This window comes from Gigantopelta aegis, chromosome 14 (genome assembly GCF_016097555.1).
Source record: "Gigantopelta aegis isolate Gae_Host chromosome 14, Gae_host_genome, whole genome shotgun sequence".
Classification (NCBI taxonomy): Eukaryota; Metazoa; Mollusca; class Gastropoda; order Neomphalida; family Peltospiridae; genus Gigantopelta; species Gigantopelta aegis.
In genome coordinates, this window is record NC_054712.1 from 47,161,285 (window position 1) to 47,178,753 (window position 17,469).

At 34.9% G+C, this 17,469-nt stretch overlaps 1 protein-coding gene across 2 annotated transcripts; it reads right to left on the reverse strand.

The window, feature by feature from the left end:
- Window positions 1-497: 497 nt before the first annotated feature.
- Window positions 498-17,459, reverse strand: LOC121388692 (regulation of nuclear pre-mRNA domain-containing protein 1B-like). Of its 2 annotated transcripts, none has more exons than XM_041520146.1 (8): window positions 17,299-17,459; window positions 14,057-14,186; window positions 11,067-11,173; window positions 10,672-10,778; window positions 9,344-9,470; window positions 6,281-6,456; window positions 4,963-5,135; window positions 498-3,173 (listed from the first exon to the last, which is right to left on the reverse strand). In XM_041520146.1, exons 1-7 carry the CDS (start codon window positions 17,447-17,449, stop codon window positions 4,989-4,991), a joined length of 945 nt encoding a protein of 314 aa, XP_041376080.1. In that variant the 5' UTR covers window positions 17,450-17,459; the 3' UTR covers window positions 498-3,173; window positions 4,963-4,988. The 2 variants fall into 2 exon arrangements, with proteins under 2 accessions (XP_041376080.1, XP_041376082.1); XM_041520148.1 differs by having other exon boundaries at window positions 4,945-5,135.
- Between the last annotated feature and the right edge of the window lie 10 nt (window positions 17,460-17,469).

A 17,469-nucleotide genomic window follows, 5' to 3' on the forward strand; every position in this document is an offset into this window, starting at 1 on the left:
CTATTGCAGTTCTTTGTCCTGAAGAGGTTCACCGGTAAAAAGGGTTAAGGCACCAATGTTATGTTCCCATCAATTACAGGTGCTTTCTCAAAGTTGCAGTGCAATATTTCACTATTTTAAACATTTATTACTAATGAATAACTACAAATTAATGGATCCCATATATTATTTTTGTGTATAAAAGTCAGGAATGTCCAAATTGTACTGTGCTTTAACCCTATATAAACGAACACATTCGGTACTACTAGATACTAGTTTCCTGTCTTATCATATCTCATCTGGGTTTCTACCAGAGGATATGAAGGGTAAAATTACATATCCTAAAATCTTGAAAATTAATGGATAATTTTTTTTTTTAGAAAGATTATACAGGGGTGGGAATTGGTGAACTGTAAAAAAGAGGAAATCTAGAGGGATCCTGGAAATTCTTGAAATCATAGGTTAAAATCTGTGCCATCTAACACAATTTGGAGGAAAGGACGATTAAAATGCGAAGAAACGCAATGTTCCATGAAAGGAAAACAGCTGATCAGAGGAGAATTCCCACCACTGATTATAGTCAGAGAACTGCTGTTTAACATATGTCAAAGTACATGAAAGGCAGTGTCCAATTTCAAACCCAAAAACATCTAGTAAGGGCGCTTATGATCTATTTTATTTTTATTACATACCCAAAATTTGTCAGAAAGCCTGATTATAAATATGGAGAATCCACAAAATCTGTCAAGCTGACTGTCAGCAGCTAGAAAGGACTAACAGAGACAGATAATTTTTACAAAGACAGCAAACCTGATGACAATAGTGTTTCTGGCCATCCTAGTATTTCTAATACCACAAAATGTGTTTTCCATATTTTATAAATCACACATACCTCTGAGAAGTAAACAGTTATGGAAACAAGTTCTAGTCTATTTTAAAGGGTATTTCACTATTTCAACGTCACAGACTTTTGTTTTCTCTTTTGTAACTTTATATCCAAATGTATTACAGGTTTGTAACCAAACTTACTGTTCATTTTCACGAGGTGAGTCTGTAACTTTAAAACAAAATGTGTACACAGACTTGTATAATGTATGAAGGCAGCTGATGTTAACCACTAATAGCAATAACACATAAGTTTACTAAACAATCGGAGCTGCCAACCCCTAGCCACAAGTGAGAGTAGCATTCATGACAAGCTGAGCGTAACAAATGATATTTGAGCGTAGCATGGCCGAATGTCGTAAACAACAGCAAAGGAAAAACCAAATAACTATGTCATAGTAACTGCAAACGACTGGGTCATGCTATTTTTAGCATAGATAACACTTGTCGTCGGTTAAGGGATACAGAAATACCCGAAATGTAACGGGCGATTTAAATAGGATTATGAATGACTAAAATCTTGTTTTTAAAATGGCATCAAAATGTAATAAACCCAAAATTAACTGTTATGCAATGATGTGATCAATACTAAATTTGAATGCTTATATTCTTATTTCAAGTTAAAATTAAAATTACTCTATTCCTAACTGGCATACATTCAAACGCAATTTTCTATATTCATTGTATGCAAGCGTAACATAAATAAAGAACAGTTCTTTGAAGGTTTTATAGTACGCTACACTGGGGTCGGACTACAGTAAAACTACATGTCTGTTATTGAATGTATCTTACTATAACTGTTTTACAATGGTTCTTAATTCGCAAATTATACTTTTATATGTACGAATAAAAATTTAAAAAAAAGCCACAGAAATGAGGAATTCAGTTTTTAGTTACTGTATTCCAAGATTACGTCCAATTTTTAGTATAACTGCCAGAAATCGCCCGCTTTTCAAGTTCAACTGTACTCTGTAGACCTATAATTTGTGATAAAGATAACATATAAATGCTTGCCAAATAAAACATAATTTGTTAGTAGAAACTTTGGCCAAATACACTAATCAACCAGTTATGTTTATCTGTTGCAAAGGTTATTACTGGTTTTCATTAGCGTATCATACTGGATTTGTTTTCAACTGAGCGTAGCAATTTGGGCATGAGCGTAGCAAACGTCGACTAAGCGTAGCAAACTACGCCCAAAGCATAGCAGTTGGCAGCTCTGAACAATAGTTGTTTGTATTTTGCATTAGTAAATGATGGTTACTAGTATAATACAGTGAGGTGGACTGTATCTTTAACTTAGAAAACACACAACATATCAGAATAAAACTCAACTGGATGATCGCTACTAAATTATTAAATATTACAAATACACTTGACACTAGTGCACAACTCAATGTGAATGAATGAACGTTTAACAACACCCCAGCATGAAAATAACCCAATATGAAATGATGTTATTAACACTGTTAACCCCCCCCCCCCCACCATCTGGCAATTGCTCATTTTTATACAAAGTGGCTACAACATGTAGTATTTGGCTAATCAAATTTTGTTTAAATTAGTTACTTTGTAGTATTTTTCCAAGAAATATTCTACATATCTGAAAATTGGCTCAAACAAAATTACTCCCAGTGTGATCCCTGCAACTGTGGAGATACTGTTCTCTGCAAGAAGACCAAATATTCCTTGACGACACAATTCCATTTCATTATGACGAACAGTAAATTTGTTCCTCACTATATAATTACTTCAGCACAAGCCATGTGTTGCAAAACAGAACTGTAATTGGTTCTATCAAAAGGGTTATAACCCTACTGTTATGAAATTCGCATATTATGAAATTCACAACAGAAATCTTATTGGATGTATTTAAATAGTTATAAACCAATTAAAATTCTCATACTGTTGAATTCAAAACAGAAATCTGATTGGATGTAGCAAAAATGGCTATAAACCTAATAAAATTCACATATTGTTGAATTTACAACAGAAATCTGATGTATCGAAATGGTTATAAACCTAATAAAATTCACATATTGTTGAATTCACAACACATATCTGTTTGAATGTATCAAAATGATTATAAACCTGATAAAATTAATGCCTTTTTCCTCCTGAATTCAAAACAGAAATCTGCTTGAATTATTATAATGGTTACAAACCATATGACACCTTGATGATTTCAAACCAGAAATCTGATTGGATGTATCAAAATGGTAATAAACCTAATACAATTAATGTCTTGTTCAATTCACATCCGCTGACCAGAGACGAAGGAGAATGCCCGCAGAAATATGCACAATAATCTGAAAAGAGAAAAGAAACCAATTCAAAATATATAGAGAATAACTGGTTACCGTCTTAAGATATCGGCTTTATCCTGCGAAGGTTAGAATGGCGAATGCAGCGAGGCTCTGTCGACCTGAGCAGGATAAAGCCGATTTCTTAAGACAGTAACCAGTTATTTCTTTTATCCTGCAATCCTACAGGAATATTCAGAAAATCATTATTTATTCAAGTTTTGTGTACACAAATCGAGTACCGTCAACCTAGCAAGGCTTTTGCCATAGGACGTCATACAAGATACATGACGTCATTATATGTAAGACGCTAACTACATTCTGTCATATTAAAAAAGTGTTTCTAAACTCTAATTCACAAATAAATATACAGGTTTTGTATTGTTATCGCCAAACTAAAAGTTATTTGTATTTACTGTACTTCAACAAATGATTTAAAGAGTATGTTTATTGACAATCTACTCTGAAATACTCGACTCGAGTCGAGTTGGGCTTATGTCATATGATCTATATTTTTGGTCAGTGACTGAAAATATAGAGATTTATCTAGTCATCATATATTGCCAATATATACAGTGATTGCTGGATAAATAAACATTAAACATTTGCATGATACAAGTCAAGAATCCACTCTACCAATATTCACTCAACAGTAACACACTACGTTTTGTCGCAGCAATACTGAAATTAGGGATATGATAGATAAACAAGAATTATGCAGAATTAATGTCTCACTTATCACCACACTGTGGTGATCACAGGCTACTGATACCAACAGCAACAAAATATTTTTTTATAATCACGTTTCCATAAAGAGAATGAAAGAAGGAATCATTTTTTTTAAATAACACATTTAACATATTTTAATTAATGTTACATTGTGTAAGACCATAAAATGAAATGCCATACCATAGCCTTTGATATACCAGTTAGCTAGTTAGAATGAGATAATCAGTCCTACAGCCTATTGCACTTCAGACGAGAGCTCTACCACTGAACTACATCCTGACCTACTAAGGCTGGAGTGAGACCTCTTGTTAAAACTTGAAATGTGTTTCTCATGTATTTGAAACAGTTCTAAATGGAAGGAAGTAAATGTTTTATTTAACGATGCACTCAACACATTTTATTTATGGTTATATGGCGTCAAACATATGATTAAGGACCACACAGATATTGAGAGATGAAACCTGCTGTCGCAACTTCATGGGCTACTCTTTTCGATTGGCAGCAAGGGATCTTTTATATGCACCATCCCAGACAGGATAGTACATACCTCAGCCTTTGTTACACCAGTCAGTTCTAAATATTCCGAAAAGGCAACAACATGTTCGTGAATGCATTTCCATTATCCCACTACTTCACCTGGTGTTGTGATGACAATGGGTTCTCAGCCATTCACAAACAGTTTTGAATACAAAGTGCATTTCCTCTTTTATACAAGCCAAAATGTATACATCTCCTGCACCATTTGAGTTGCTGGAGTACTAATAAACTAAATATACTGATGGAAAGAAATAAAGGATCACACAGATAGCAACAAGAAATAATGACTGCATCAAAAATCAATTTATATTGGCAGAAGTCGACTGGGAACATATAGGCAGCACAATCAACACTACAGACAGTCAATCCCACATTACAACTGGTATGATATACAGACATTACTATGCTAGTTGTGAATTAAATTTGGTCTACAATTTGAGGTGTTCCCTTATATTTTTCCATCAGTATATTATAAGTGGGTTTTTTTTCTCTAACTTAAACCAGTGCTTACTGTGACAAACACTACTACCGTTATTCTCTGATCAGATGCCAGTGTTACAAACTAAACAAATCGCCTGCTGATGGAAGGGGAGCTAATCCGCCGGTGACGTCCGGCAGTAAGGTGAGATCAGGTAGATTCTGTAAATGCGACTTCAGCTCGTTCCGAACAGCTGACACTTTCGATAGTTTAGACTGGTACTCCTGAAATTATAATACAAAGTATGACAGTAGCTTTATGCAATATTCTGGTGATTAATAGTATTCATAATAAACACTCATAGGGCTAGCTCTGGCACTCGCCAAATTCACCAATTGTGTATTTCAAAAACAAATGACACATTTTATTTTATTTTGGCGAATTAATTTCATGTAATAATTTAAATTTTGTTACAAAAATAACAGGGTTTCTGCAATTTTTGAAGTTTAATAAATAATTTGGCGAAATTTTCTGTAGACCCAGAGATAGCCCTGACTCACATATTCAAAATATGTAATGAGTCTTTTATTATATACAGTGAAATCTCTCTAAATCGAACATCCATTGGACCAAGTAAAACATCTGTAATAAGGGGTATTCGGTTTAGAGAAATTCTGTTCTGTACAAAAATTTAAAAAAGGACAACGAATGTCCAGTTTTGAGAGGTCCGGTTTACTCAGGGTCTGGTTTTGAGGGGTTTTATTGGATAATGGAAGGTCACTTGTTTTATAGCCGTTCTTTCTTGGGAAATGTAGTGTTGAAGACGGTACAGTTTACTGATAAACAACGATGTGGTGAGATTAGGCTGATCGTGTAAACATGACTTTTATCATGTTAAACATAGCAGACAACTTGGTAATCAGATACTTCTGAGATTGTACTGGCTCTAAAAGTTTTAATACAAGATTAATTATTTCCAATTACAAGTCTAGGTATTCTGCTAGTAACGTATGAATCCGAGGTCCAAGTCAAAACAAATTACTCAAATATGTTTTCATAAAGCAGATTAAGCAATCAAGCAAACTGATATGTAAATATTACAATGTAAATATTACAATGTAAATATTACAATGAAACGGGACTTGTGATATTTCAATCTGTATCTGAATGATATACAGTCTGCTTTTCAAATTGTGGAGTACATTGGTAGCTATATAATACCAGTCATTCATTAAATGTTAACATTGATAATCCATGCTTATATTCAATTACGGTTCAAGTATGACAGCTTCAAAAATATGCCACCAAGCCACCAAGGCTAGTACAGAAAGCTGCCCAAATTAGTTTTAACCTTTGACCCGACCCCAGATTTAAATGACATTACATGCAGTTTGACATATGACCCGACCCCAGATTTAAATGACATTACATGGAGCCTGCTCTCAGACTTCTGCAGCTCTCCCTTCTGCTGTTTGATGAACTCCCGCAACATTTTGGCCACCTTCTTCCTCTCCTCGAGTTCATCCGTCAGCCGCTGGTTGTAGTCCGTCAACAACTGACACGCATTGTCCACCTGCTTGACTAGTTTTACACCCGACTCCTTGTCTGTACATAAACAATACAACACTGAACATTACACTCTTATTAACTAATACTGTAACATCACTGGTTGTAGTCTGTCAACACCCGACTCCTTGTCTGTAAATAAATACAACACTGAACATTACACTCTTATTAACTAATACCGTAACATCATTGGTTGTAGTCTGTCAACACCCGACTCCTTGTCTGTAAATAAACAATACAACACTGAACATTACACTCTTATTAACTAATACCGTAACATCATTGGTTGTAGTCTGTCAACACCCGACTCCTTGTCTGTAAATAAACAATACAGTACTGAACATTACCCCACTCATTAAGTTGCAATTCACTATACAAATTTCAGATATCGCTACACAATTCTAAAAAGTTGAATATTAGTTGCTACTCAATTTTGAACTGATCACTAACTGTCGATAAGCAAAATTTTAAAAATAAAATGTTTCCCGATTATGGATGAAAATAATTTTGGAAAACAAGTTAAAAAACACCAAACTCCTCGCCTCCAAATAAACAATACAAAACCAAACACTACACACTTATAAGTAATAACACCACTTATGGATAAAACAAATTCAAAAACACCAAACTCCTCGCCTCCAAATAAACAATACAAAACCAAACACCACACACTTATTAAGTAATAACACCAATTATGGATAAAACAAGTTCAAAAACACCAAACTCCTCGCCTCCAAATAAACAATACAAAACCAAACACTACACACTTATTAAGTAATAACACCATTTATTATGGAAAAATTGATACTAAACAAAACTAAACAGAAAATTTAGCAGGATCTTGAAAGGTTGGGGTTATCAAGACCACACCTAGCCAAAAATTAATTAGGAGTGCAGTTAAAAACAACTGGGAACAGTGGTAGTGGGACATCTCCACTTAATAAAAAGGGCTTTTATCAGGGGTTACAGACAAATGCCTCATTGCCATTATTACAGCCATGGGCATCTAAAGGGGTGGGGAGGGGAAGTGGATCTAGATCTAAGTTATTTTTAGACGTTTCAGTAAAAGTATATGTTAGCTTTACAGATTACATTGCTAATAGTACATTTAAAAAGTATTGCATTAACCTTCTGACTACTGCAGGCGAGATATCTCACCCGACGTCACGCCAGTCGACATACTGTACAGTGTATACAGTGCATTTCCCAATTCATATTTCCCGCCGTTTTGCACACGACACTCACTGGAAACTTTTTTTCTTAACAGGAAATGGTTTATTCTACAGTATGATAGCTTTTGGTTTTAGACAAGTATTTTCGCGTACAACAATGGCGGCACGTCGCAGTCATTTTCAGGGATCGATAGCTGATTGTGACAGCTAATTTGATCGTTTTATCAACAACAAAAATCACCAAATATTGCAATATGAATCAGAGTTCGGTTTTTTTTTTTTAATCTGGTCAGAAAACCACTTTTATCGGGAATAATGGACATAAATACTGGACAGCTGTCCACAAATGCCTGTAAGTAAACGCAACTTTTTCTAATTTTAATTGCCATTAACTGATCTAAAATATTATTAAAATTATAAAAACCCACGAAAATAATACTTACCGATTCATATATGAACTTTATTTTATGTATTTATAAAAGTGAATATATGTCAGTAAAAATTATAAACTTGTACCCACTCAACGTAGTTTTTGTCAAAAATTAATCCAGTAGTCTAAATGTTAAGTGTTCAGCATTTGGAATGGTGAATTTCACTTGTAGAATGCAGGAAAAAGCATTTCAGAACATCTAGCTTTCAATATGTCCCCAGAAACTCAGTCAAGTGGACCTTCCAATGGTCACTCGTTTTACCATGCCTGTGTATGCCAAACTATGCCTACACGTTATTATGTGCCCCCTCTAAAAACATTCCTGGATACAGACCTAGTCTGTTTGAGTGAAAAGGAAATTGATGAATTGGCATATAACTCTATGATGAATAAAGTTAAAATTCATATTAAAATATATTATTAAGTTTTAAACCCAAACCAACTCAAATAACATTTTATGAAAACAAATTCAGTGTAAATAAAAAATGTTTCTTTACAAATTATCATCAAATTACATAAGCAAAATCCGTTTACAATGCAGGTATGAAGACAACTGATGGAACAGCCAACATAGAGAACACACAGCACTACCTTTAGTCTCACTTTACAGCATTATTGATTATTTAATGCAGTTAAGGCTGTTCTGGGATTTTGTCTTCACCCATGTATTAAAAATGACATTAATCTATATAATTTGATGGCAGTTTGTTAAAAAACTTTTTTATTTGCACAGACATTTAAAAAAAATAATTTGAGTTGGTAATGGTATGGGTTTAAAACTCAGTAATATGTTTTAATATAAGATTTAACATTATTCATTAAAGCTATACCCCTTCATAGTCCATTCCTTGACGTGGTGAGGGGGCTTGTATGTCTCAATGACCCAGAGAGCTATGCCAGCAGGAGCTTTGGCTTCTGTTAGGGACACTCAAGCTGGACTGGTCAATGGGTAGAGGCTAGACTTATATGGACTAAGGGTGATGTAACCCTAACAGAAACCTCAAGTGCTGAAGTCAGAGGTATTGGGCCACATGGCACACTCTAATAGACCACAATACCATGCATCAACAGCTATTATGACTACATTAGAGCTATATGCCAATTCATCAGTTAACTTTTCATGCAAACAGACTATAGTTGCTGTTATTACTCACTAACTATTAGTCAAAGAATAAGGATGGAAACAGATTTAGGGTAGAGGCTTAAATCCAGAGAATCTCCGACTCATGAATGACATGAGAAAAATTTTTTTTACATTTTGCAAAAACTGATCAGATTGCAACGTTCACCTTCAAATTTGTAATAAGGGGAGACAACTACTGACCTGATATTTTTTCAAGGTGAGATATATCGGACACTTCTGGCGGTAGAGCTGCAATCTTTTCTCGTACTGCTGCATCACTCGAAGCTGACGTTTCCAGATCACACAAGCGTTTTACCAGCTCTTCTGCCTGCAACGCAACCAAAAATATATTTCTAGAAATAAAGTCAATGATGCTAGTGGTTCTTTCTGGTATTTGAAGAAAACCTGGGACCTAATTCACTAAACTCTCGCAACTTTGTGATGTCACATTTGCAGTGCTAAAAGACTTGCAAAGAGGATGCTTTGTTGTCTAACAGAGCCTAAGAGACCTTTGTGAATTAGGCCCCTGGGCCCTGTTCCACGAAGCGACCTTAGCCCTAAGATCACATAACTGCACAGCTAACATATGCACTTAACGTGATTTAGCGCTAAGATCACTTTGTGGAACGGGACCCTGGGCATTAAGTCTTCAATGCATCTGTTGTTATGTTATACAACTGTGTAAGAGATGACCCATAGTAGATCAATATCATGGCCAACATACACTGGAGTCCACTTTTGAGACTTGTGGTTGGTTGCTCCATGGTGATAACCCAGTCACTGTCGCCATACCATCCAATAGTATACTGATGGAAAGAAATAAGGGATCCCATAAATACAAACATCAAATAAAGAGTGCAACCAAAACCATAATTCATAGTATCAGGAAATTGACTGTGTTACTGGCAGTCATTCCCACAGAATTGGCTTTCAGTCACACATGACATCTTTGGATTATATACCGATATTACTACAGTAGTAATTCATTAAAATTTGATTACATTTCAAAGTGTTTTCTTAATTCTTTCCATCAGTATATAAAGATGACTGAAATTGATAATTCTGTGATGTGAGAGTTAACCTGAAACTAATTATTGTGTGACGCACATGTGAACATCCGTGCGAGTGCCGTAAACAGGTTTTAGTTGAAAAATATGTTTAAATTTATTTGAAACCTGGTTTTTGAGGATGTGTAAGAAGGAGAATACTACACGTACATTCATTCCTATTGGTTACCATTTATTTTACAACAAATTGTTTAAAAATGTATCAAACTCACTTTCGTTCATTACATATGCTTTTTAAACAACTTAGACAAAATAAATGGTATTCAACGGTCACTCGTGTAGTATATCGACATCGAGTTTGGTTGTAATATGCACCACAATTTTATTTCGCTCAAACATTCGCCAAAATAATTCCACTGTTTCTCACCAATCTACAGGTTCTCCAATATTAGTCTTACAAACTGTTATAACACTGCTGGTCATGAATAGTAATCTTTATGTAGTAAAAACACTGGAGCTCACATGTGGAGGGTCAAAAACACCATCCATTGCATCTACTTCCTGTCTGAGAGTCATGAACTGGTCTTGTTTCTTCTTCTTCGGTGGCACAGGCTCCGGAATGGGTGATTCTGAAAACAAGCATCATATAAATGGCTAACAGGATGATAAAAAAAAGATAGCAATTTAATAATTAAATTTCCATTATTCATTACAATATAATGTCATCCGATTAGTGCAGCTATAGAAAAATGAGTCTTTTTAAATTATGGGTTTGATTATGCATTTATTTTCAACACAATTAGTAGCAAACAGGAACGTATTTATTCCTACACGGCATAATTTTCAACTTGAGCCTACTAAAAAACAAGAGTTTCCATCTTCTTTTTTTTAAATGCAAGACACAAGTTGATGATTACCTAAATGTCGTTTGAGTCCTCGAACAAACTCTTTATCATACACGCCGCGTTCCAACCATATCCCCAAAACCCGGCCAACCCTCTCCTTCATCTTGTCATCAGAATTCCTACAAAATAAATATAATCATGTTAATATACAGCACAGGCCAACTATTTTCAACTCGTAAATATATATGAAATTAAAAGCTTTCTGAAAATCAGTCACCTAATGGTTACTCCCTGTATAACAAAAGATGCAAGATCCATAAGCAGGGCTTCTAGAATTTTCTTAAAATCCACTAGCCATGGAATCAGTGATTTAAACAATTTACTAGCCACGTTTAAAAATTCACTCGCTCTACTTTACTTTAAGTTAATACAATTTTACTAAATAATAGTAATAATCAGATATGTCACCTAAAGAGGGAAATGAAGCTTAAACGAAACATGACACGAGACCATATTATAGCTCATTTTAAAAGAAAAATGATATAAAAATAATATACAAATAACTTTATAACAATAAAATACGTGTAGTTAACTTAAAATTAAGAAATTACGCTAATCAGTATCAAAGTACGATTTATGCATATTTCTTCGTGAGCGTTCGGAAAAAAGGGAAGTGACGTCAGAGCCGCTGTACTCTTCCATTGTTGTTAACTGTTTATATATGGAGTAAGGGGCTTACGATCTTTTCAGTCCAACAGTGCCGTACTGCGCGGCCTTTGGGTGTAAAAATAAACAGTTTAAAACGATCGGGATTGTCTTTTTATGGTTTTCCAAAGGATTGTATCCGAAGAAAGACGCGTGTATTTTATCGCAAAAGAAAAGATTGGACACCAACACCGCATAGTACTTTGGTGTCAGCCTAATTACAGCCCGGAGCCCCGAACGTTACCCGGAGACAAAAACAGTACTCGGTTGCGAATGCCGAGTTGTACATTGTACATATTTGGCACAAAGATACACCTCAGCATGATGTATTTATATATGTTAAAACAAAAATGTAGAATTTTTTATTTATTTATTTTTTTGGAAAAAAATAGATTTTTCATGTTAGGGCTGTAGGCCTACATAACAAAATCTGTATTCACCGTCCGAAGAAGGAAACGGCAATAAGTAATTAAATATGGCATATACAAACATGGGATTTGGCATGAGGATACATCTCAGTACGATGTATTTAAATATGTTTTTAAAAAACGTGTAGAAAACAATAATAATTTTAAATAATGTTTTTAATCTTCGGGCGGAATACGTCACAAAAACGTTCCTCATCGCCCGAAGCCCCAAAGCAACACGAAGTTCAATACAAAAAAACCCACTACTGTCGGTGTCGAAATAACTATTATGTTTCATCCACGGGGCTGACTTGAGAATCGGAGTGTTGTTTTAGTTAATTGGTCCTTTCTTTCCGTGGCCTGCACATGTGATTCCTGATTGGCAGGTGTATATTGCAGGGTATCGACCAGGTAAGTGATTACCACGGTCTAGACATACGTACAAAATACGTGCCAGTTTTTTTAAGATCACAGGGTATTGTGGCGTAACCTGTCGCGACTATAGTACAATGTTAATAGACATTATCAGCCTCCCTGCTTCATTACTGTAAATAATGCTGTAAAACCCTTGATTAAGTAGACTTTCCCATCTAAAATTACAAAACTGACCAATTACGTAGTACCAAAGAAAAGAAAATTATCACTTGGGTATCGTGAGTGGTCGTTTTTACTCTAACGCACCCTACCAATAGGCCTAATAATATGCTACTTTTTTTATGAGAGAAAAATACTTAACCCCATTTCGTTCTATTGATGCAAATAGAAATATATTTTTTAGTTTAAAAGTTGATTATACTCTCAAGTCATTTATGTTGTTTTACAAGCCAGGTTAATGAAAGTGAAGCGCCTTGTCGTAAATTAGAGCGTTTGTTTACACTGTGCATACAGATTTCATTATGTACAGCCCGAACATAAAAAATGCGACATTTTCTTTTAAAAAACACCCAAAAATGTTTGTCCTACATTTATATTTTTTACATATTTAAATACATCATATCGAGGTGTATCTTTATGCTAAATATGAACAGTATACACCTCGGCATTAGCATCCGAGTTTTGGTTTTGTCTCCGGGTTGCTTTCGGGCTCCGGGCTGTAAATTGGTCGACCGGTTTCTGGCACCATCAGTTTCTCCACCCTCCGACTCGCTATCCGTTTTTTCTTCAGTATCACTGTTGTAAGTAAATGTGTGTCTTTCTTCATTTACTAACGGCTCATATTGATACGGCAAAACGTTTTGCGAAACGAACACTCATTGTTTTTGGTAAGCTGTGCAAGTCTTAGATTCTTTATGAGTGGTACGGACTAATGCTTTTAAGTGTAAGGCTTCAGATCAAGCGACGCGTCTCTGACGTCACGGACCTCGTGATTGCCCTGCTTATTAAAGATCGGCAATTTCCGCTAAGAGCTCGTATCTGGGGTTCTTTTATGGAGATATTTTAAGTAATTAATTTTTTATAAAAAAATTTTTTTAGGTGATTCAATTTATAATTAATTGTACATGGTTGATGCCAAATATGGTTTACGTGACATGTTTCCTTTAAAAACACCAAAATTTGGGGTTGGGTTGGAATGGGGTCATGATATTCATATTTACAAAATAGACCTAACTGCCACAATTGACCAAAAACAAATTTCACTAGCCGTCAGGCATGGCAATAGTAGTCATTTACTAACCCAACACTGAATATCACTAGCCATGGGAGTGGGTCTACCATAATCTATAAGCCCCGATAAGAATTATTCTTATGCATTCATATAGACAGTAAAGCACCATTCCCAATGACCTAAATTCTATTTTGATCTTTTAATTAAAGAAAATATATATATGAATGTACTATATATAATAAAATAATTTAAAAATTTAAATAGCTAATGTCCAGTCCATTACATGTATAGTATTTATGTAGATGTATAACTAAGTAAATTCTAATGGTTGCAATTTAACTTACTTTCCTGTGCACTTAATTGCATCGGACAAAACTGTTGCAAAATCTCTGGACAACTCTGGACCTTTCTTCTTACTGTTTTGGATGACATCATTTGCCAGGTAGATAAATATCAACCTCTTTGCAGGTTTAGCTGAAATCACATAAACAAACAATATCATCCCAGTAACACAGTGTTCGACAAATGTCTGAAAAAGTCACTAGCCCTCACAGAAGCTTTGGCTAGTGTCCTATGTATTATAGTAATACAGTTGATAATTTTTACTAGGCCAGGCAAAAGAGTCACTAGCCGGAACTGAGGGCTAGTAGATTTGTCGAACCCCGTAATAATATATATACAGGTGGTATATGATAAAGTAACTACTATTTAACATGTGACTGGTGGTGTTGCATGGACATCATCAGTAAACATATCCCATGTATGGCATTCCTGTTTATTCAGTGCATGTACAGGGCTAGCTATTTCACCAAATTATGTTAAGCTTCAAAAACTGCACAAACCCACTTATTTTCAAAACAAAATATCAATTATTATATGTAATTATTTTCGTAAAAATTAAAATAAAATTTGTCAATTGCTTTTAAAATTTGCAGTTGGCAAATATGGTGAGTATCCAGTGTTCGAGATTAACGGTATCCCAATATCCCGGGATACCAGAATTTAATTTTGAATACCAGACTTCAATAACCCAGTATCCCACCGGGATACCCTATAATGTTGGGGTTTTTTTTTTTTAATCCTGCGTTTAATTTTCGCATGAAACAATGAAAGTCTTCATTTATTGGTGAAGTTAAATAACAATATTTTTGAGCTCGTACTCAATCCAATGCTATGCCGTAACAGTATCTCCCCCAACTCATACCCAGTCTAATGCTACACTGGAGCAATAACGGGGTAGCAATACACTGGAAACTGCTACGTCGCTACTGTTTTTGTTGGACGTTTCCTCCCTTCAAATATTTGAGATATTGATTCCACATCAGTAATGTCAGAAACACTTATAGAGTACCGCTAAATATTAATTTATGTCAATATTACTCAAAAATAGATGCAGCAAATCATTTTGCTGATTCCGTTCGATTGCTAATTTCACGAATTCCGCAATTTCAATTGCGGCGTAGCAATAGATCGCGAACGAGAACAGTGTCCTCCAAGTTTGTTACGATGTTATTTATGAATTTCATTTATAGTCCGTTCCATCATTGTATAAAAATGTTTCTGTAAATAATTTCAGTTTGGTTTGACGTAAGAAAAGTAAAAGTGGTTTGGAAATAGCAAAACAATACTATTTTTCTGTATAACTTACAAATCAATCAGTCGGCTCAGAAATAAATCATTTGTAGTAAATTCCATAGCATGAAAAAAGGCCTTTTCTGTTAGATGGAATATAAGTGGAATACTAAATTCTCAGGTGGGATACCAGATTTTAAAATGTTACTATCCAACTGGGATACTGCCTAAAAATGTTAATCTCGAACACTGGTATCAGATCTAGCCCTGGGCCGCGTTCAACCAGACTGAATGGAAAAACATCCGCTGTACTGGTTTAGACGCCTCACGTTAAAGCAAATGACCACGTTTGGAACCCAGGGCTTCTAGATTATGATAGCCCCACTCCCATGGCTAGTGATATTTAGTGTTGGGCTAGTAAATAACTGCTATTACCATACCAGGCAGGGCTTCTAGATTATGGTAGCCCCACTCCCATGGCTAGTGATATTTAGTGTTGGGCTAGTTAATAACTACTATTACCATGTCAGACGGCTAGTGATTTTTTTGTCAAATGTTGCAGTTAAAGGGACATTCCTGAGTTTCCTGCAATTTTTAAGATGTTATCGACTAACAGGACTTTTTAATGATTGTAATTACATATCAAATATATTTTTCTGCATAGCATATTAGTGGCTGTATATTAAACATGTTTCTGATCGTTTTAATATTTGTACTAGGTTCAATTTCATTTTATTTCCTAAAAAATATCTTTTTCGTACGTACAAAATTATTCGAAGACAAAATCCAGTTTGTGCTTCTTACAAATATTAAGACGACCAGAAACACATTGAATATACAGAAACTGATATTCTAAACAAGAAAATATATTTAATATGTAAGTTTAATCGTAGAAATATTTTCTTATTCGAAAACACAGGAATACACGTGTTCCTTTAAGTCTGTTTTATAAATATAAATATCCTGCCCCTACTTTAAGTAAATACAATTTTACTAACAGGAATAATAGGTTATGTCACCTAAAGATGGACATACAGCTTAAAAACCATTAGATATTGGGGAGGACAGTGACAGAAATAAGCAGAATTTTCCACTAGTCCACCGGACAAATACATCTAAAAATCTACTTGTCCAAGAATATTTTTATTTGTCCAAATAAATAGTTTGCTTTATTCAAGTACAAGGATGATGGTTTTCACTGTTCAAAATGAAACTTCTTTTAACATTTTTACTTGTCCACTGGACAACCACCAAGGTACACTTTGTTTGTCCGAGCAGATTTTCACTTGTCAGGACAAACGGACAAGTGCTTATTTCGAACACTGGAGGGGGGAGCAGGATATTCATATTTACAAAATGGACTTAAATGCATTTGAAACCTTAATTGTTTGGTTTTTTCACTAGACATTGGGCATGGACATAGAAGTTATTTACTAGCCCAACATTGAATATCACTAGCCATGGGAGTTGGGCTACCATAATATAGAAGCCTTGGTGAAACGTTTGCTGGCTGAACTTAAAGCTGATGTACCTGTACATGGAAAACTATTACTTACACCAAAACTGGGGGGGGGGGGGGGGGGGGGGATGATCATGTAAATAACACTTTTAAATATAAAACTTAAGTTCTAAGATTATGTATTACTTTGTTCACAGCCTTTAAAATGCAAACCATGTTAGACATTGTGCACAGTCACAGACTCAGAATGACTGAATCACAGTGAATGAGTTGAATGACTGGTACTAGTGCCAGTAGTGGTAGGCCTAACAGTAACACATGCTGATCACTGATCAGTATGGAAAGAAAATGTTTCTACAGCCATGATTCAGATTTAAACAAACACCATGCAAAACAAATACAACCACTGATGATGATGGTGATGATGATAATAAATAATAATAAAAATTTAATAAATATTTAATAAATATTTATTTCACTTCAAAAGATTACTACTAAACTGAAAACAAAATAACCAACTTCTCCCTACGATTCTTAAACAGATTTGCATTTTACCTTTCTGAAGTTCTCTCTGCCACACCTGTACGATAGATTTAGAATGTTTTCGGTGGTGTATTAACCACAGAGACAGGGTCTGGATGCTCTGCTGAGTGTTGTTTAGTTCGACGAGCTTCTTGGCAAAGTTGGCATCGGAAAAAGACGACATCTCGTCTCTGTTTTCGTTTA